Raw genomic sequence first — 24,056 nt, forward strand, 5'->3', positions numbered from 1 at the left:
GGTCTGGCCACGCGAGACTAGAAAATTCCCTCCACCTTCCGGCAGTAGTCTGAGCTCAAAATTTGAGCATAATCACTCCCCAAAAGAGCTAGGAATTTTAAGTAAAGTCATGATGCAGATTTTAATATCTCATATGCCTGTCATGTGAAAACTGGACCCCTACTTTTGTTCCCCTCAGCCTGACTATTTAATTTGTTGAAATATTTTGGACTCCCTGGTCCAAATATAACATTTGGCCCCCTACTGAATTAAGGGGGAACTGATTTGGACCCCTTCTGAATTTAGGGGGAACCAATATTTCAGATAATTTACTGAACTATTTGGACCAGAGACTGATATGAAATATTTGGACACCCAGTCCACTTTTTCTGAAAGTATGTTTGGACCCAGTCATTCTTCTTTTAGCTAGCTATATTTTAGCAGATGGTAACAAAGTTGAATGTTTACATATCAAGTTTGAGAGAGCTGCGACCATTCTAACCATCTGGATTGAATGATTTATGGTTAACCAGCCCTCGATCTGCCAATCGGCAACCTTGCCAGAAGAGTGCACTAAATAGACAAAACCACATAGCTAGCTAACAAGTACAAAACTCCATGCACAGATGGGATGGGTACAAAACAAATTTATCATTAAAAGCAGCAATAAAGCTTTAATTGTTATTAGGTAAACCATTCCACCATTGTGAGGCCTTGTATACACCCGTATATCGGATATGTCTCTGTAAAAATGTTAGATGGTACCTAGGAAGATCAACATAGAAGAGGCATGTTCCAGTATCACGATGGTGATGCCTGCCAAACAGAATAGGTGTATGTATGTAGTGGTATACACAGCATGCCGCAATTAATGAAGCTGGAGGTGCACAGTGATACTGTAATTTTACCAAAAACAATCCAATGATAGTGAATGACATAAGGAATTCTACTGCAGACTTCTGAGACATGGTGGTCCCAGTATAAATTTATGATCAAACACTAACATGGAACAACTTTCATGTCAGTACAGCATTATTCACAATAATAAGAGGTATCTGGCTATGATTAGATGCCCTAAACTGTGATATTGAGAAATTCAATTCCATTCTACCATCTATGGCCAACTGATTTAGAAGCTTAAGCTATGAGTTCATTAGCAGCTTCTTCAGGGGTGTGTCCAAGGGTGGTGTCATCATTCATCAGCATATTGGAGTAGCAGAAATTTCCAGAACAGTGAGGATCTCATTAAATGTAATTGTTACAAGATTATGGTTCGTCTTATCATTGAATATGCTGCACCCCCACACCTTGTTGAATATAAACAAGCTAGAATCAATCCAGAGAACTGCTGTTAGATTTTGCTTTAATGAGTTTTCAAGATATTCAAGTGCTACTAACATGCCTTCCTTAATTTACCATTGTTACAGGCAGGAGCAACCCTTAAGAGCGATTTCTGTAAAGAATGAACTTTTGCAGATACACATTTTGAGAAGCTGGTGTGTTACGGATAAAACAATTGAGTGTCATTTACAGTAACACACACACACACACACACACACACACACACACACACACACACACACACACATTAAACATTTATATAGCTTCAATCACACATGTCATTGTCCACTCTAAGGCTGTCACGTAGGAACACCTGTTATGACTGACGTTGTGCGATGTCTCTCCCTTACTAAATGTTTCTAATATTTGTTACAACTCAATGTTTGTAATGCTTATGGTGACTGAATGTTTGTAGTGTTGCTTGCAATACAGTACATGCTGATGAATTACACGGTTTATACTGCATTGTCATGTAGGAACATATGTTGAGACTGACATTGTGAACTCTCTACTAAATGTTTATGATGCTTGTTACTACTCAATGTTTGTAAAGCTTGTGGCAACCGACACAGCTAAAATAGTGTTTCAATACTACCTATACAAATTCCGTCTTTAGTCAGTATTGAAACAACTAATTCAAAAAGTCCCTATAATGAGAGAAAATGGACCACAAATTTATAAATGACTCCAATGCTATTCAGTATTGGGGCCTGTGATCTGATTTTGTCTAAGCATAGATAAAATTAGTTCCAACACCAATACATAGATGGAATAAATACAGGCAGTATTTGTATATGAGTTATGCTGTGCGAATGTTTGTGATACATGTTGGTGAATTACACGGGTCATGCTGCATTACATTGTTGGAGTGTTAGTACTTTTGAAATGTTCGATGTCGGTAATATATATATATTATATAGGTCAAGTGCACATCCCGAAAGTTACACACCCATACATACAGCACACAATTGATCCTTGTGTTATATCAAGAGTGCTATAATTGCACATAACTGCATTGATTACCTGCATATTCATGTTCACCATATACATTATCATTCCTTGTCATTAGAACAGAGGTTGAGTGTTAATATTTCAAACTAAAGGTCATTATAATAATGACAAGGAATTTACAGAATCCACTGTCATTGTAGAAATAGTAGAGCATGCATATGTGTGACTGGGCCTGTGAAAACAGGGCAGGTGGACACATGATTTTTCCTACTTATAAAACTTCATAACTTTTTATACAATTCAGCTGTGGCATTGAAATATTTAGCCCTTAGTAAGCATTTAATTGGCTTTATAATGCAAGTTACAGGATGCAAATATTCTGTTCCAGTACTGAGATATGTGATGGGGTGTAGTTTGTGCCCACATGCCCTGTTTTCGCAGGCTCAGTCACATATGTCAAACTGAAATTGCTTGCTCTGAATTACTACACAGAATTATACAAGTTGTGGTTCATTAATAATTGTTCATTGTGTGTCATTAACTGTTTACAACAACTTTGGGGGAAATTGAGTGCAAAAAGCTGTGTCTAAAATCTGTTTAGACTGAATGGTGTGTGTTATCACTAAATTCTGTTTTCAATGTTCTGATTGTTGTGCCTAAATGTTTGGAATTTCATTGCAAGTGAAGGTCAACAATGTTTGTTACAACAGCATTTTTGTGATGGTGTTATTGTTACGGCTAAACATTGTATGTTGTAACGGCTAAACATTTGTGATATTTGTTTCGATTAAATGTTTGTAATGTTTGTTGCGACTATATGTCTGTAATGTTTGTTGACGACTAAGTGCTTGTAACGTTACTCATGTGTGGTGTCCATGACTTGCAAGAGGTTGCAGTCCAGCATATGCTATGGTGTAATGTCGGGTGTTAGCAATGTTTGGCATTGGTAATGCTGATGTAAGTGATGCTGAATGTACTCTATTGGGTAATAACCGATAGCGCACATCACCAATCCAGGCTGTTGTGCCCTACAAAGAGTTGTATGTACATGTATGTCTAAATGTGTGTATCCGGTTTTGTATAGTGATGTGCTATTGTATTATGTTGTTGTCACATGCCGTAATGTTATAGAGCTTGTTGCGGTGGAAGGGTGGTTTGTGTAGGAAAGCATGCCATAATGTGCTGTATGTGCTCAAGTTAGCATGTTAACCTAAGATGATAGGCAAGTGTGTAATTAAAGAGCCACATAGCCAACCAAATTCTCTCTGCAATCTACCAGTACTCCTTTTGCACATCATATCAGGCTATAACTCCAGTTAAGTATTACACACCATCCCACAGTCACAAGGTAGTTGTAACAATGAATTACAAATACATCTACTATGCCAGCATAAGGCCACACTGCATGCTGTCTTCCTTATCTCATCCTATCTTGCATCACTTTTTACTGTATCAAAGATTTTTGTAACTGTTGATGGATGAGTATTACCATCAAACAACATTCTGAGGGTAGCAACTACTGAATCAGACCTGACAAAGCAAGTTGTAGTCTAAGCAATGCATGCAGTTTAATTCTAACTGTTTGAGGAAACAGTTACAAAATCATTGCAGCACTAAGTATTTGCAGATGAGAAACTACATAATACACTTCTGTGTAATTTCTGGTATTATTATATGGTCTATTCAACATAATAGGATGGCACAAAATATTGCTATAATATTACTTAAATGATAAAATAGATGACAAGACACACAAAAGGGAATATACAGTACACTAAATAAAATATCTACTGTAAAAAAAGGATTGACTGCTGTACTACGTAGCTTACAGCATGAAAAACTAACAATTACACACAAATAATTATTCAGAATGAACAGTGTACACACGTGTAGTGTTGTAACAAACTTGTATAATGTTTATTAAATGTTCTTAATCTATTTCAATATGCTTCAATTTAGTGGAGACTTGCTGTAATGCTTGAGCGATGATAGCCTTCCCTACCTCTTGTAACGTACACTTTAACAGATCAATGTGTTTCAGTGAAGTGTTCCTTGTAATAACAGCAGCTATATGATTAGCACCAGCATCAGAAATCGTGTTACTACTCACAATAAGTGTCTTCAGTGTGTTGATGCTTGATAGTGCATCAGTAATAGTTATAAGTCCAACACTGCTAAGATTACAATTGCACAAGTTGATGTATTGTAGAGATACAGTTTGATTAATGATCGATGCTACTTCAGTGGAAACATCGTCAGTAATACTATTATTACTAACATTAAAATGAATTAAGCTTATGTTGTTCCTCAAAGATGTAGCCAACTATATAAATTGTCGTTCTGATATATTACACTCAGAAATATCTAAATGCTTCAGATATTTGTTTGCTGAAAGAATGTTTGCAGCAACTAATGGACCTATTATGTTACAACTTACATCCAAACACTGTAATGGGGTATTATTGTCCTTTATCAAAGACTCAGATATAACTTTCATTCCTTCCTCAGATACATTACAAGAACTGATTTCAAGTGCAGTTAGAGAAGTGCTTGTAGCAATCAAATCACAGATTTCGTATGCTATTTGATCAGATATTGGATTCCAATTTAAGTTCAGATGATGCAATACATTGCTTTCACACAGAGTGCCTAATATTCTATTAATTCCTAGCTCTTGTAGTTGGCAATTACAAAGATTTAAATAATTTAGCTTACAATTGCAGCTAAGAGCACTAGCTAAGCTTTCAGCAACCCTATTGTTTATTCTATTTTCTGCTATATTCAGATACCTCAAATTAGAAATTGAGCTAAGAAATTTACAAATTCTAATAAATCCTTTCTCAGTAAGCTCACAGTAAGACAAGTCTAAATGCTTCAAAGTTGCAGTGCCCATTACAGCAACTGCCAATTTTTCAACACTGATATTTTCCAGTGTGTTGTAGCTAATATCAAGGTGAATTAATGATGTTGCCTTTGCCAGACCATTGGAAATCACCTTAGTGCATTGTTCAGTTAAACCACATGAAGCAATTGCTAAGTACGTAAGGTTACTATTAGCTGAAATGACTCCTTTCACTACACGTGCAACAGTGCTGGATATGTTGTTGTAACTGAAATCCAAGCAGCTCAAACAATCACAACTCTTCAAAGCATTCACTATTTCAAGTAATTCTTTTTCTGGTATATTACAATGCTGTAAGAATAGATGTTTCAGTGTGTGATTATTGACTATTCCTGATGCTAACAACATGGCAGCTTCACTAAGATCCAAAAAAGAAATGCTTTTGTTATCTCTCAAACAATCAAAAATACATTTAACATCCGTTCCATGAAAAAGACAATCGGATAATTTAAAATGATTTAGCAGATCACACTTGAGAATAGCTGTGCTAACATGTTCGATAGTCACATTATTAAAGGTGTTACCGCTCATATCAAGGTATTCAATAGATGAAGACTTCACTGGCCAAAAGCTGTCCATTGGTAAAACACACGATGCCAAATTCAGCCAATTTATTCCTTTATTTGCATCTAAAACATTCTCCAACTGGCTAGTGGTAAAGTCAGCCAACTCATTTTCACTGATATCTAGTTGCTGTAATGATGATATACTTTGTAAAGCACAAAATATACTGTTAAGGCTACCTAATTGCATCTTGCAGTTTCTCAGTAGCACATGTTTAATGTTTGTAAAACAATGGGATAAATGATCTGCTACCTGATCACTGATTACATTATAGCTTAAACTAATATAACACAATGAAGGTAGTTCAGATAGTGAAATTGTTATCATCATGAGTCCTTCTTCTCTTATCATACACTTACTCAGATCTACATGACTTAACTCAATATTAGCTTCTGCAACCTTGGATAACAGGATAGCTGAAGAAGTATCAATAATATTAGAGGATAAATTAAGAAAAGTTAATGTTGGTATTTCCTTTAAAGCATCTAAAATGTAATACAGTCCCTGTTGTTGCAACTTACAATTCAATTAGCACTCTCATTGGTAATGTAATTATCACTGAAGTCACAATGTCTCAGTGACTTAATCATTCTTAAGGATTCAATAATCATGAGCATTCCTTGTTCCTTTAGTTCAAAATGACTTAAACACAAAAGTTCTAGGCAGGTATTACAATTTATGACTGATGCCAGTAATTTAGCTGCCTTGTTACAAATAACTATAGTACTAATACAAATATGTCTTAGCACTGAAGAATGTTGTAGAGCGGTTATTATTTTAATGAGACATTGTTCATTTATATTATTATTCATCAGTTCAAAAGATTCTAAAAATTCATGATCATGACCAATGCTGTTGCTTACCTGACATGCCTCCTCATCAGTAATATCACAGTTTACAATACTGAGATGACATAGTGGGGTACTAAACCGTATCAGCTGAAAAACATGTATAACATATTCAACTTCATCTAGTTCTTCACTGATTGTATTTGATTTTGATTTATTTTCCTCAACTATAATATTAGTTACAGTATTTAAGGATTGAATTTGTACTATCTCAAAGAGAAGAACCATACATGTAACACCCAAGCTGTTTAGCACAGAGACAGTTGCATTAGTAGACTGTAAAATTTCTGCACCACCTATTGCAATGTGATTAACAACTGCAGTGAGTTTAATGGTATCCTGCTGCACAGATGAAGACAAATATTTATTATTATCACAAATGATGACACTCCTGTTTGTAGCAATAACTTGCAATTGCAATGGTAAGCATTCAAACATGCCTTGTTCAACATTTGAAGTAATGATACGTCTAAGTTCAAATTGATTAATGTCATTGCCAGCAATAATAAGTTGTTCAGTTTTCCAGCATAAGAACATTTGAACAATGTCTTTCAAAGATGATGATGTTAAATGATTACAGGAAAGATTAAGTTGTGTAACAGTTACACCACAGTACGTGCCTTTTTCTGGACACAGTGCATTACACCCACGATCCCCAATATTACATCCTGATAGGTTAATGGATTTCCAGTGCTTGTTGGAGCATGATATAATCCCTCCAACCTGCTTTAGGTCTGAATCTAACATGTTGTACAGTAGTTAACAAACTCCAAGGAATCTACTTCTTCATGTTCTGCTAACACTTCAGTAAGTTGCTGACAGACAAACCTAAATATGAACAGCTTGTTATATACCATAATGTAATTTCTGTAATTTCTAATAGGTGTTGTATCAACGTTAACTGGTGCAGGACCTGAATTGCATTTCAATCTCTCACTAAGGTTGTTGCTACTAATGCCATTATCTTCTTCACCAATTTTAATCATTAAGTATTTCTTTTCGGCTAAAATGAAGGAATATACACAATCACTCATACTCATTTGGTTGTTGTAAAGTGTAAGGCCATAAATGAATGTTCCTTCCTGTGACAAATTATTGAATTCATTTACGAAATTAGCAGTTAGAGTACAATTAACAATATAGACATACGCACAAGTAATGTAACCTATACTCTTTTGTTGATCTAAGGTTACTGTATATCAAATGTTAGTATCTAATCCAAAACAGCCAAGCTGTAAAAAAAGTATGTGGCCCTCAAAAAGGCTATGGTGAAAAAAGATGTGAAATCCAAGGTGGCGGCCAAGAAATGGCTGTGATGGTAGGTTAATGGTAAAAATTTTAATAACGACAATTCAGGTGAATTTTGTGCCAATTGACCAAGCGGCACCAAATTTCACCTGAATTGTCGTTATTAAAATTTTTACCATTAACCTACCATCACAGCCATTTCTTGGCCGCCACCTTGGATTTCACATCTTTTTTCACCATAGCCTTTTTGAGGGCCACACACTTTTTTTACAGCTTGGCTGTTTTGGATTAGATTTCACTTCTTTTTGTATTTGTATACCCCAAAGCCGGCCTATGGCCTGCTTTGGGACTTTTTAACCTATCTTTTTTCTTTACCACAGGAAGAAGAAAAGATGAAGCAGATGTACCTTAAATATTTCAGATTTAATTAGTAAATGTACAAATTATATATATATAATACATATATTTATTACAGAACTGTCCATGGTGGTTTCTGTGTAACTGAACACTCTTCAAGGCAACTTCTTCTAGCTGATCTACAGGGTGATTTGTTTGTAGCTGAACTATTAACAAGGTAACTTCTTCTAGCTGTTCTCTCTACAGGGTGATTTATTTGTAGCTGGATTCTGTACAGGTGATTTTTTTGCTGCTGAGCTTACAGAATGGTTTCTTTGTAGCTGAACTCTCTACAAGGTAACTTCTTCTAACTGATCTCTCTACAGGGAGATTTGTTTGTAGCTGAACTCTCTACAGGTGATTTGTTTGCAGCTTAACTATCTAGATGATGGTTTCTTTGTAGCTGAACTCTCTACAAGGTAATTTCTTCTAGCTGAACTCTCTACATGGTGGTTTCTTTGTAGCCGAACTCTCCACAAGATAACTTCTTCTAACTGATCTTTCTACAGGGCAATTTGTTTGTGGTAGAATTTTCTACAGGGTGATTTCTTTGCAGCTGAACTCTCTACATGGTGGTTTCTTTTTACTGTAGCTGAACTCTCTACAAGGTGATTTCTTCTAGCTGATCTCTCTACAGGGTGATTTGTTTGTAGCTGAACTCTCTACAGGTGATTTGTTTGCAGCTGAGCTCTTTACAGAATGGTTTCTTTGTAGCTGAACTCTCTACAAGGTAACTTCTTCTAACTGAACTCTCTACAGGGAGATTTGTTTGCAGCTGAACTCTCTTCATGATGGTTTCTTTGTAGCTGAACTCTCTACAAGGTAACTTCTTCTAGCTGAACTCCGTACATGGTGGTTTCTTTGTAGCTGAACTCTCTACAAGGTGACTTCTTCTAGCTGATCTTTCTACAGGGTGATTTGTTTGTAGCTGAATTCTGTACAGGTGATTTGTTTGCAGCTGAGCTCTTTACAGAATGGTTTCTTTGTAGCTGAACTCTCTACAAGGTAACTTCTTCTAACTGAACTCTCTACAGGGAGATTTGTTTGCAGCTGAACTCTCTTCATGATGGTTTCTTTGTAGCTGAACTCTCTACAAGGTAACTTCTTCTAGCTGAACTCCGTACATGGTGGTTTCTTTGTAGCTGAACTCTCTACAAGGTTACTTCTTCTTTGTATAGGGTGATTTGTTTGCATCTGAACTCTCTATATAGTTATTTCTTTGTAGCTGAACTCTCTACAAGGTGACTTCTTCTAGCTGATCTCTCTACAGGGTGATTTGTTTGTAGCTGAACTCTCTTCATGATGGTTTCTTTGTAGCTGAACTCTCTACAAGGTAACTTCTTCTAGCTGAACTCCCTACATGGTGGTTTCTTTGTAGCTGAACTCTCTACAGGTGATTTGTTTGCAGCTGAACTCTCCACATGATGGTTTCTTTAAATTTGTAGCTGAACTCTCTACAAGGTAACTTCTTCTAGCTGATCTCTCTACAGAGTCACTAGTTTGTAAATGAATTCTCTACATGGTGGTTTCTTTGTAACTGAACTCTCTACGAGGTAACTTCTTCTAGCTGATCTTTCTATAGGGTGATTTGTTTGTAGTGGAATTCTGTAAAGGTGATTTTTTTGCAGCTGAGCTCTTTACAGAAAGGTTTCTTTGTAGCTGAACTCTTTACAAGGTAACTTCTTCTAGCTGATGTCTCTACAAGGTCACTAGTTTGTAAACGAATTCTCTACACAGTGGTTTCTTTGTAACTGAACTCTCTACAAGGAAACTTCTCCTAGCTGATCTCTCTACAGGGAGATTTGTTTGTAGTTGAACTCTCTACAGGTGATTTGTTTGCAGCTGAACTCTCCACATGATGGTTTCTTTGTAGCTGAACTCTCTACAAGGTAACTTCTTCTAGCTGATCTCTCTACGGGTGATTTGTTTGTAGCTGAATTCTGTACAGGTGATTTGATTGCAGCTGAGCTCTTCACAGAATGGTTTCTATGTAGCTGAGCTCTTTACAAGGTAACTTCTTCTAGCTGATGTCTCTACAGGGTCACTAGTTTGTAAATGAATTCTCTACATGGTGGTTTCTTTGTAACTGAACTCTCTACAAGGAAACTTCTCCTAGCTGATTTCTCTACAGGGAGATTTGTTTGTAGCTGAACTCTCTACAGGTGATTTGTTTGCAGCTGAACTCTCTACATGATGGTTTCTTTGTAGCTGAACTCTCTACAAGGTAACTTCTTCTAGCTGATCTCTCTACAGGGCGATTTGTTTGTAGCTGAACTCTCTACATTGTGGTTTCTTTGTAGCTGAACTCTACAAGGTGATTTCTTCTAGCTGAATTATCTCTTTCTATAGTTGCATGAATTCCCTACAAGGTAATTTCTTCTAGCTGATCTCTCTACAGGGTGAATTGTTTGTGGCTGATCTCTCTACAGGGTGACTTGTTTGTAGCTGATCTCTATACAGGTTACTTGTTTCTAACTGATCTCTTGAATTCTCTTCGGATGACTGCTCTATTAGGATGACTGCTCTATTAGAGTATCTCGATCTCGCACTTGCTACACCAAGTTGGATTTCGTGTTATAACTCCGTGGCTTTAAGTCTGATTCTTCTATACCATTGAAGAGCCTTTCTAAGATGATAACTCCATCTGTACAGCGATTTTCAAAGCATTAGCCCAAGTGGTTTACTTGGTAGGCGTGGCAAGCAGTCGTTTTTTATTAGCTAATCTTGATTGCGTAATTGTTACACACTGTTGGTTTTTTCATTGTATCTTCCTGGTTTTTAGCTTGATTTCTTTCAAACCACAAAAGGTTTGAGGTTTAATAGTTAACCTATTCACCCACCGATGTTCAGCTTCTTCCCATACGCGGTTTACCCTGTAGGCGTGACAACATATTGGTGTTATTTTTCGTGAATAATCGCTCATAACTCTTTGCCTGTTTATCGTATTCCAGCCAAAGTTGGTACAGAGATGCGCCTTTTTATCCCCCTTCTGTGTGCTAAATTTCAAGGCGATCGGATATGGCGTTAGCAGTTTTTGTAAGTGTGCGAAAAGAGGAAGAAAAATAAGAAGAAAAAAAACAAGGAAGAAACTAAGCCAATTTTTAAAGTCGCATATCTCGGGAACGCTTGAAGCGCTTTCGCTCAAATTTGGAATGTGGAGTGCTGAAGGTGGAGGGAGTGTCCACAGCAAAAATCGTCTTGTTTCATCAAGGCAGCACAGAGCTATGGAGGTGCGAAAATTTCGTTTTCTTTCTTCCTGTCAATATACTCACGGGTGTTACGCGCCGGCTTCTTGGGCCGCACGACACGCTACCGTGTGTCTTGATCAGTGGCACATTTGAAATGAAGTTAAGGATTTTATATTGAGGAGAGATGTTGGAAATAATGGCATTATTCAGTTTGCTGTAATCAATATTGTTATTAGCTACTACAAGCTCTTCTACAATACAATGACAGAGAATTTCAATAAGCGATTTAATAACAGAAGTAGCTAGTCAAGTCATTATTTGAGAGGTCAAATTTCTTTAAGTGAAATGACCTTTCTTTCATTCACAAATACATGAGTAAAACAGATCTAATTGAGCATCCTGAAACATCAATGGAATACAAATCAGGTGAGCAGTTAGTTAAAACAGCATCCAATACTCCATCATCTAATAGGTTGCAATTGTTTATCTGTAACACACAGACTTTATTTAAAGGATAATGCAAAACAACATGTTTAATTTGTTTTTCACAAGTCCCATAAGCTAACAAATGTGTTTGTGACAGTAATACAAATTGCATCTCCTCAATGGTCTGATGGACAGCCACAATTTCCTTCAACTTCATGGCAGTTCCTAAAGCAGCTTCATCAGTATGGTCAACTTGAACAATGCTGATTGTTGAAACTTTCACAGTTTGTAAAAAGGGCACAATGGTGGTTATAATGCCATCTGATGACTCAGATACAACAAGACTACCAACTGCCAAATTGTTCTGTAATGGATATTGTAAGATGCTATCATCAATTCTGCAGTTAATCAAATACATGCTACAAAATTTATCATTTGTTACTTGCAAGTCAATGTCTACTGGATCATTAATTACAATCAAGGGACGTTCTGTAATACAATTACATATAGTGGTGTGCTGTATACATATTTCAGAAAGTAAAGCATCTCTTAATGCATCATCAGATACACCATTGTATGAAAGAACGAACTCATCTACTATGCACAGCTGAAGTAACTTGATGATACAAGATATGGAATAAGCTGTTGACAATATGTTGTTGGACAAATTCAACAATTGTATTACAGCTTTAGTGCTTGAAATGTGATCGCATAATGTTGTAAGACGCCTATCATCAATCCTGCAATCTGATAAATCAACTACTTCCCAACACTGCTCACTACTGGATATGTATGATAACACCTACTTCACCTAACATTTCATGTGTGAGATAACAGTTTGTTATTTGGAGCACTGTCATAAACTGACAAGTAGTGTTTAGCAAGATGATTTTATTAAAATATAAATGTGCTCTGAAAATTAACAGAATATTATCAGATTTGAAAGCATAACTGACATTATTTGTAAGACTCCTATCTACTTGATCTTGTAACACAGTGTCTTGTAGCACAGCATGTGGCTGATATGGTATGTGCCACTCAACGATCTCACTACTATCCAAGCTGATGTTAAATATGCTTACTTTCAATCTCGGATTACTTGTAAGCAACACTATGACATCATTAACGTTAATCTTGCAATTCCATATGTACAATGCAGGGACATGATTGAATGTTCCCATATCATTTAGTTCTCTCAAACGGGTATTAGATTTAGTGTTGATAATATATACTGATTCTTTTTTTACGCTTCCATGGTTTATGGAATCCTGACTGGTAAAGCTTCCCGAGTCACTCACAACAACTAATGGTATATAAAAGGTGTGGGCATGGTTGACCATTGCACAATTAAGAAGCTCCTTTAAAATTATTTCATCAGCTAAATTGTTGTTTACAGTAATTAGTTTTTGAACTTTCAAATAAAGCACCAAGTTACAAACATCAGAAAGAGAGGATGGTGTTATGTGATTACTTGAAATGTCTAAAAGTTTTAGAATAGAAGTATTTAGCTGGTTAAGATATAATTTTACAAATATTTTAAAACCACGATCTTCAATATAACATTCTGACAGGTTTAAAACTTCCCACTGTTTGTTAGATGATCTGGTCAAGAAGAAACCAAGAGTGTGCATGTCCTTAGGCAACAATACTTGACCACTAAGATCAATTTTCCTCTCATGCAAAAAGTTTCCAACCTGCTCACACATTGTGTTATTTCCTGCCTCAAAGAAACACTGGAACAAGTGGAGACATTTAATTTTATCATTGACCATATCTTGTAATACACCACTTGCACCAAAAAACCTACTAAACAGTAAGAAACGATTTCCAGATAAATAGTGTTTTAAGGCAAGAGAATTACCTCCAGTTAACCCACAGTACATAATCCATGTATTAAGATATCTACTGTTCCAAAAATTTCCACAGATTATTTTCTCTTGTTCTGAAGTAGACGATGAAGCTACGTGAAATGCAGTCAAGAACTCTAGAAGAGAAAAGTGCATGAAATTAAACGGAACCTGTTCGCAATTGTCTACAAAGTTAAAGTACTTCACAGCTTTTAACAATCCCATACCATTTATGTTCTTGGAAAGCTGGAGTGATTTTGAAGAGACATCTGCATTACTAAATACTATTTTATCTTTGCCAAGAAGATTAAATGCAAGTTTTGACAATTCTTTCATTACCTGTTTATACCTCCCTGGCATTTCAAACAATGAGTTGATATTGAGTGGTATACTTTCTTTCTTTCTAAAATACCTTGAGATGGTCATGCATATAAACTGGTTGTTTATTTCAGTCTGAGTTTTTGGTAATTCAGACTGAGTTGTTTCAGTGAATAAGCACATTAATATAGTCATGTTTAATGGAATATAACACAAACTATTGATAAATGGATTAGACTGTAAATATGCTGACATTTCATCAACATTAGTGGGGTTATTTTTAAAAGCTTGGCAAATATATTTTTTTCGATCTTCATCAGTAAATCCTAAAATTTCAATTCTACGATCCACTATTTTGTGAAGACGTGCAGATACTGTTGGTCGAGAAGTAATCACTATATCACAACATGGTAAGACGTTTTGGTTGATAATGTCCACAACAAATGATTCTTTTCTGAGTATCTCTAGTAGTTCATCATAACCATCAAACACAAATAAGAGATCTTTACCAGAAGTATTAATGAGATAGTCAGAGAAGGTTTTTACCATTTGATTTCCTTGACAAGCACATGTGATATATTGAGCTAACTGAGCAAAAGAGGTAAGCTTTTGAACACTAGGATCACGTAAAAATATCAAAACCAAGACTTTTTAATGTTTTAGCATCATTCTGTTTGCCCAGAGAAATACAATTTCTTTTGATAGAACTGTTTTACCAATTCCTGGTGCATTAGTATTGTGTATGAAGTTGACCTACCATCATCTGAACATGACGGAAAGATTTCATAGATATTATTGGTATATTTACAGCTTGTAAGATATTGCTCAGCAACTATTCCTTCTTCATCGCTATAGCTATATCATTCAGTGATGTGATTTCTCCTTTGTGCATTTGTGTTGCAATGTAAATTACTGCTTTTTTAGTAATCATTTTTCTATATGATGAATAAGGGCTACAGTGGTATACACTTCAGGTTGATATGGAGGCCATTCATCATCACAGACCTCAAACCGCTTTCTAATATACATATCTTATAAGATACTGGTTACTTCAGGAATCTCCACCTCTAAACTACTACCAGAACCTGAAATATCAGAGGAAATCAAATCAATGGCTGATATAACCTTCTTCCATGATGCGTTGCTGTCTAAGTCAAGCCAACCTTCCCAGACTGCATTAAAGCAATCTTCAGCTTTATGGTAATAGTCGTGATCTATGCTGTCTAATACACCTTTTTGAATACCTAGGGACTCTCCAATTTCCCTCCATTTAGCAGCATATTTTGGAGTTACAAAGTTATGTAAGTCTTTTAATTTGGGTTTGGCTGCACACTCTAAAACAAAATAACATGATGGTGATACACATCATAACTTAAATAAGTAAGGATCCCACATGCTTTCGCTAAATAATAAGATTAAAATTGACTTTACTTAATGGTATATTTTATAGCTACAGTCAGACAGTAAGTCTCTGCACATAATTTTACAGAACATCTAAAATGCACATGCTTTCCAATACAAACCACTGTTCTACCACTTTTATCTTTATTACTGTGTAACACACATTTCATGTCTATACCAGATACTCCCTAACGAAGCAGTCAGTGGAAACAATAGTGCACTCAATTATATTGTACATAGCTTCTTTGATCGATATTCTCTAATAGAACAGTCACTTTGTAGTGAAATACTCTAATAGAACATTCATTAATTAAAATGTTCCAGGATAATTGTAAGAACATTAAAGTTGTTAACCTAGGAGCATAATGCAAGCATAATGGGAACACTGAGGAGCATAATAGGTGAAATTTTTTGAAACATTTTGGACAAAAAGTTTGAACATATTTGACTCAGGCCTAAATGCTGGTCTACTGGTCCCAATCCTAAGTGGTGTTGAGATAATACGCTTGGCATATTATTATGTTAAATCAAATACATCATATTTGGACAAGTGGTCATGATAATTTATAAGATGGAGTCTGTATCAGTCCATTTTGAGTTTTGCTGTGTACATAACTTGAGTATTTTCATCTAGAATGTGACATGTCTGCGATTATTAAAAATCGCAAGAATGTTGCATGTATATTATTATACATAATTTTATATGCACATACTTTATAATAATGTACGTGAGCAAGCAGTTGGAGCTTTGCCATTGGCATGCTAATAATTTTCATCCATTGCCTGTAGCAATCTGATGATTTACAATATTTATAGGGATGAATGTCTAAGAAACCTTGCCATATCATTATATGTGGGAAAACTCTCTCACTTTATTCCATAGTAATCTAACTACTGTACCAATATAGCTGTAATTTTGAACAACTTTTTTTCACAGCGGTGTCTGGAACACCTAGGTGGTAATGGGGACACCAACAGTGTCACTGAAAAAAAAACACACACACACACATAGAAGCCACCTCAGCCACTGTCCATGTCTCTAGTAGCCTCATACTGTGTTTCAGCTAACCAGTGGCGATAGAATGTTCCCAGTGGCTGGCACAAATCTCCAGAAATCCGTTTGTGAAAAACAGCCTGGGTGAATCAGTTGCATTACCGTGATGGTGTATTGGTATGCTTATCTATTCATGGTGAAAAGTGAACTTTACTGGTGTGCATGTATACGTAGGTCTACGATTTTCTAAATTTGGTCACATAAATTATTAGAAAGATCACATTTAATGTTTGCGGTTTTCCCATACATTATCTGTGATGAGAGGGCAATTCAACAGTTTCCCCTTTGATAATTCTGGGCAATCAGTAATCACATAGATAATGTATGGGGAAACCACAACTTTTATATACTATATGCAACAGTACTCTATGATTTTAAAACTTGGAAAAGCTAATTTTGACATTCACATGCATCCCATACATTATCTATGTGATTGACCAGAAGGGATAATTGTTGGCTCCTCACATAGATAATGTATGAGAAACTACAAACTTTAACTCAGTATTATATCTCATGACCTATGAATGCTATCCTTTAAAATTTGGAAACTATATTATTCCCAGTGATTATCCCCCCCTTCCTGGGAATCAGTAGGGGAAGGTGACTTTACAAAATCCAAATTCCTGACCCATGTGTGGGGACACGATGAGCGTCAAATCCCTTCCTGTTATTCTTGCAGGAGGTGCATAGCCCGTAAAGTTGAGCAAGCACTAAGTGGAAGACAAAAATCCTGACTATAAAGTGGGGTGATTTTTAAGATCAAATTGGATCTCCCATATATGCTTGAGAGGATATTCCCCTGGAGGGGTAGTGGGGCGTAATATTGATAAGTACATTAGCCATTCACCTGTAAAAATATTTTAAATATTCAAGTTGCTTGGGGCAACTTTGAATTCTGTTGTCATAGATTCATTCATTGCAAGGTCTGAGGTTCACTTCTGAGGTTATCCTGCTAGCTGCATCATTGGTCATAGAAACTGATTACTGGTATACAAAATTATACTGGTACATGATACAATACCCAAACCATCAGTTACTATATGGACTTTCCCTACATACTTCTGTAAGTACATCATGTATTTGTCACATTATAGTACAATAATGTAACACTGCATATAATGAAGTTGAAGACATTACAGATTGTTAAAGTTCACCATTGGAGTGTGCATGCTTGATCATGCAACATAACTGCTCGTGCTGTAGACATAGTTGAGGTTAGATAGCACGTGTTTGAGTGAATCATGCACAAACACAGCTCATGCTGATGCCATAGAATGTAAGATGATGAATGATGTATGCCATTGCCTTGTTTGTAGTACACGTGCGTTGGTCTCTGTCTAAAGTTGTTCCATGTTGCAGTGTTGTTTGATGTCTGAGACAGGTTGACAATAATAGATAAGTTCAGTAATTGTTTGGTGATGACAACATTAAATCATTTGTAGAATAATGCAAACATTATGGTCTTTCTTATACATTTTGTGCTTTGCCAGTTCACATTCTAGGACATAGAACAAATTGATAACCAAAAAGTTGATGTACAATCGATGTGTGCCGTATATATATAGTCTTGTTGATAGGCTACAGGTGTATGTATGTATATTGTCATTCATGAATCACATCATGTCTCAACAATGAAGCTATAGTACCACTAGAGAAGGAACTAACCATACAGTATAATTACCAAGGTATATTGGATGGCTTGAATTATATGAGGAGCACCAAGAAGCTATGAAGGTGGCTGCAAGTTAACTTTCTACTCATGTAGATCTGTTAACCAACATACCTTTGCTATTTGATATCTGACAAGTTAACCTTTGTTCATTTTGTAAGAATAGTAAGGAAATTATTCCCTAATTCCTATATCATACATATAGTATTCACAAATAGGAAATGTATTGCTAAACCCCATCCAAATCACATACACGATATGGCCACACCATTTCTCCCAAATTTTACATGTAGAAAGGAAAACATTAAAACGTATCTGTCACTCTTCACATATAAATTTTCTGTGCCTGCATGTCTCATACATTGATGTGATGTCATGCAGTAGTTAGAGACAGATAGTTTAGTTTACTACATGATGGTGATTGTTTGGGGATAACAGTGTAAATCATTTGTAAAATAACGGGCTTCTCTTTGCTATTGTACTTTGGTAAATCACATTCCAGGAAATTGGACTAACCAAAATTTGATATTCATAGTGCAGTGTAGACTCTGATGGTGGTCATGAAAATTAAATGGTATGTATGTGTAACATTCATCAATTACATCATGCATTTCCAAAGGAAGTTACTAATAGAGAAATATGTAACTAAGTAAATTGTAAGCATAACTTACCATAGTTAAATGGCTTCAAGTAAGAAACAATTATGAAGTCATGGAGGAGATCGTGAGTTAACTTTTCTGTTGTTGTTTACTACCGTATAGTTGACTGTAATATTATAATTATGTCTAATAATTGCACAGTGAACCTTGGATTTGCCAAGAAAACTTTAGCCATGATGCATAAATGTATTAGTCCTTCTAGAACTGCTAGTAATACAATTTGTCACTAGTTCATTTAGTCTCAGGCCTTTCCAATTGTGTGTACTTGGCAACCCATAACTTGAATTATGAATATGGTACCACCCTAAAATTTGAACACATTCGACTCCTAACATAGCACTATTTTGTAGTGTAATAGGTGACAGGATAAAAACTCAAGGAGTTATGAGTACTATGAGTCAAACTTAGGAATTTGGAAACCCCTTTTCGCAGATCCAGTTATGCAAATAACTTTTTCACTGATAGGAACAATTAGAATCTGCTAATATACAATAACTAGATATTTGTTGTGCGTATTTTAGTGCACAATTATGATCTACTAATAACATATTCTCTGAATCATGCCAGTAACAACCCTGGCCTGTACATTTAGATGCTAACATAATAACATAATGGTACCGACTCTTTTGGTCACTGCTTATGGGAAGGTCTACAACCCAGCTGCTCTAAACATGTTTGTGTCCTGTTAAAATTTTTTTAAATCTTACATGATCATGAAATTGATGCCTTTGCTACTGTGGGTGTACAACTACTTGGCTGTATTATAAAAGATTTATATATTCAAGATAAAATCTTGTTGATGGTTCAGTGGGCATTTTGAACTTTTGGAGCGTCATGCCCTGAGGCAAGATTTTACATCAGCCAGACTCAGCAATGTTGATAAATACAAGTGTAGGTGAAAGTGACAATTTGTATCATGTGATTATAGGATTGTCATACATGCATGCATATCATATTCACCATAATAAATGTAGTAATTTACTACTGTGTGGTCATGTGTCTGTACCTATTGTTAAATGTACTAATCATTTAGATTCCTAATTTACGTACATGAGGCTATAAAACACATCTAATATACAGTGTAGCCTAAAAGTTTGGTTAGATAATTCAAGAGGGTGATTATTGGTCTAATCTAGAAAGGATACAGAAAATATATACACCTGTGTTTTATTAGCACCAGAAAATTTTAACTATAAATTGTCATACAATAGCATGCACTACCAAGTTATTTATTTCCGCTGAATGTTTATTTGGCTGTATAGCCACCATACACAGTGATAATATTTGATTTAATTTGCCTCATTTGTTGCGTCATAATGAAACTGGACTTTCCAACATATCATGATAAGTACATTATGTGTTTATCACATTATAGATAATTAATATAACAATGTTTGTAATAATTTATGCAGTAAATACCAGCATTCTTTGTGTTGTGGTGTTCATGACTCTGCACATATTATGGTGAAGGTTACAAGTTTTAAAAATATAACTGCTTTCAATCACATGTTTGGTTTTCTGCATTGTGACCTCACAGGCAACAAGGTATTTATGAAGAATTAAGAACATTTCAGCTATTATAATCTTATGAAAATCGCAGATACTGCTCTCGTGTAGCATGGAACATAAGCACTTGCTATGGTAAAATACTGCTTCCTAAAGCTCATTGGAAATCGTATAAATTATGTGAATGAATTTGACAAAACTAGGCTTCCACACACATCCACTTTTATGACTTTAAAGTACCATGATACGTAACTGAATGTAGGAGTATGCCATTAGTTTCAAATTTTGACCTGTTATTTCACAATGCTATGGAAGAATTGTGGCAAAATTGTAGGTTACTAGCTTACTGAGTAGTCAAGTTACAGTTGGTTAAATTCAGAGAATAGGATGTGTGTGGAAGCCTTGTTTTGTCAAATTTGGTCAAATATGGTTAATTAGCACTCACACAGTTTCACATTAATTATCTGTCCCCTCAAATACAATAGCTAGTATTTGTCTATGGCTTAAGAATCTAGGAATTTTATGTTGATGTGAAGTTATGCAGTGGAATTAAAGTTTGAGACAGCACAGTGATGCCAGATTAATTACTAACTGACTACCAATAAATTAATTTTTTGTCAATGATCATAAAAAAAATTTAACTCCATGGGCTTCTCTGCATGTATCTAACTTAGCTATTCACATATTACAACAAATTGGATATAACTATAGTTAAGCTGCATAACATTATATGGTCTAGACGATAACACAACAGAGATCACTGTATGTCAGAATGCAATGATCTCATCATGTCCTTCAAAAACTTGTGACCAGAGAAGTATACTAAAGCCACATTACGAATATAGCTACACAGTATGTACAACACCACACAAAACAGTTTTGATAGACTGCAGAGTATGTATATTATGTAGGAAGAACAATCCAACCATTAGTTTACTGCTAATATACTCTAGGGTGGTACCTTATCGCTGTTTCTAAGCTATTGGCCACAACATATCAGCAATTGACCGCATAATTATGTACATTGATCTGGCTTGAAATAGATAACTGCTACTAAACTTGGGAATACCTGCAGTATAAAGTCCAAAAGAAAAGTATCACAATATAGTAATTATATATGCTATTTATTGGCACTGTGTACAATCCATTAAGAAAATAATTGTGGTGTAATGAGGCAAGGCTAGTACTGTTGCAATATATACAGATGTGAATATTGTACACTAAAACACTTTTGCTGTTCGCGATCAACATTAGTAACCAAATCTTGTTCCCTTGACAGTTGATCTTAGTTTCACATGTGATTATGAAACTTAACACTAATAAGTAGACAGCATTTTGTAATGTGCACACTACACAGTTACACATCCATTTATTGGAGTTACAATATCATGCATTGGTAACTACATCAACATAGTTAAGGGACTGTGAATAAATAGTGAGGTCTTTAGTAGCAACGTGTTTTACATTATAATAGGTACAGTAGTTAGTTACAGTGTTTGTGTATTGTGTTAAAAACTGCTTTGTCCACTCCTTTGTATAGATATATTACTTGTACTTCAGTCTGTGTTGTGGTAATTGGTACCAATTGAACCTGGACTGTTTTCTCACTTTTTTAAAAATAACACTACCTCATGGACTTTTCACATCTCTCATGTCATTGTGGTCATCAGTGCTTATGGATTTGTCGCTAAGTTTGAATTCACATTGAATTGCTCAAATGGTATATATGTCAGTTTGACAAAACTTTCACATTTTAGTGGACCACAGTAAAGTAAATTATACTCAAATTTAAATCCAGTACATAAGTTGTAGCATTGAAATCATTCCCATTACACTAATGGTGTGGCTGTTATAATACTACCAGTATGTTGCTTAGCTATCTATAGTATTACATTTCTGTATTGCAAGCAACTGTTTAAGTTCAATAATGTATAAATTAGTAAAACACAGGGCCCTATGTAATTTATTAGCCCTCAGGCCCCTAAGTCATCAGATTACAACATTCCATCCATAGAACTTGTGTTTTGAAGTCTATCTAGATTATACAGACACATAAAATTATTATACAAAACTTTCACCAGAAAAATGTCATAACTAAAATATATTATTTATTGTAAAATACATAATATGCTAACTTTTGCTGCAGACAGTCTTGTGTGCTAGTTTGTCATTGTGGTTGACTGGAATCAGATGTGGTTACCCATATCTGTGGAATAATTTTCTGAAATTAGCTAATAAGACATGACCACATTAGGCAGGTCACATAAAAATGACATATTTGGTAATATAAATGAACTAGTAACTAAATTGTCTGACATGTATTATACAGGTTTCACTATCTACCTCAAAAATACATAAAATGGCTTCTAAAATCCCCAGCATGATTAGTAGTTACTATAAGGCATAATACTCATTCATCAAATTTAACCCTGCAGAGTGAATGGTACCTTTAGTTTGATAGGTACAGTATAAATGCTAATGTGTACTGAATCTCTAAACTTTAACAAGAACAAGACATGGTAACTTATTAACAGTATACAGCTGTAGACTCTTTCAAGATTGATTATATTGATGTATTTATTATTATTATTATTATTTAGATGTCTATTTTTGTAACCAATTACAACTGTAGTAAGGTGTTCTTTTCTATATCATTTAGTACATAGACTTGTGAAATTGCAAATTGTCACTCTAGAAACCCTTCAATGTTGTGTATGTGGTGGTACCATCAACATCATGGTCTTCATGGATCAGTCCAATCATTGATTTGGTAGACTAACATGTAACTGCTTCACTTAGTTTCCTAAACATCATGTCAACTAACTAATTAAAAACAATTCAATAATCATTTTGACTGCTGTTCAGAGTCAGTGTAGCAGCTACTATAGTTGCAGGCATTACTGTACCCCATAAGATGCAACATTACTTGACTCATATCTGTCATTGTATCTGATGATGGTGTGTATATAGACAAAATTAATTTCATGAATTTTCTTTAGCTATACTGAACTCAGTCATCACTGACTGAACTCATAACTAGGGATCCGCTGATTATGTTGACATAATTGTGAGCATAATAGGTGCTTGAGGCGGAATACTTGTGCAATACTATAAATTCTTACTTCTCACAAATACCTATATGGGCAAATCACTACTCAAAACAATTATTATCCACAGAAATATTCATATATCTCATGAACAGCAACAATGTAATTATGAGCACTCTGGCATGTATGTCATTGTTAGATATGGATAGACACAGAGGTGACAATGATATGAGGTACTAATAGTGACTGTTCACTGGTACAAGATCATTAAAGATGCCCACACTGTCTGCATAGCTCAACACATCATCTACTGATGTGGGCATTTCTAACAAGTTGTACTGTACTTTCTTAATTACTTTCACTATTTGGCATACATGTTCACTGTGTGAAATTGATAGCACTATAGTTATTTTTTGTTGCAATGAAAGTTTCAATCTGATAAGTACTTTCAATATGAAGTCATGGTCTATTGATTGGAAGGGAATAAGACTGGTATTTGCAAAACCCGAATTTGATAAATCAAGCTACCATCACACACATACAATTTTTTGACTTTAACTAACCATAGCTATTGGCCTATAAGTATATTAATGTTCACTACTAACAAAACTTAAGACCTGAAGACATAATTGTACTTCAAATTTATCAAAGTGGGTGAGGTAAGCACATGTTTCCCCAGGGTGGTGCATCAATAGTGGGAAAACAATAAGAA

The 24,056-nt window shown here is 35.3% G+C and overlaps 1 protein-coding gene across 1 annotated transcript; it reads right to left on the bottom strand.

The window, feature by feature from the left end:
- Positions 1–4,201: 4,201 nt before the first annotated feature.
- LOC136247927 (protein NLRC5-like) lies at positions 4,202–23,667 on the bottom strand. The gene is made up of 8 exons (XM_066039746.1): positions 23,628–23,667; positions 15,059–15,342; positions 12,943–14,596; positions 11,967–12,332; positions 7,368–7,588; positions 6,601–7,308; positions 4,709–5,866; positions 4,202–4,594 (listed from the first exon to the last, which is right to left on the bottom strand). Exons 1-8 carry the CDS (start codon positions 23,665–23,667, stop codon positions 4,202–4,204), a joined length of 4,824 nt encoding a protein of 1,607 aa, XP_065895818.1.
- Between the last annotated feature and the right edge of the window lie 389 nt (positions 23,668–24,056).

This window comes from Dysidea avara, chromosome 2 (assembly GCF_963678975.1).
Source record: "Dysidea avara chromosome 2, odDysAvar1.4, whole genome shotgun sequence".
NCBI classification, from domain to species: domain Eukaryota; kingdom Metazoa; phylum Porifera; class Demospongiae; order Dictyoceratida; family Dysideidae; genus Dysidea; species Dysidea avara.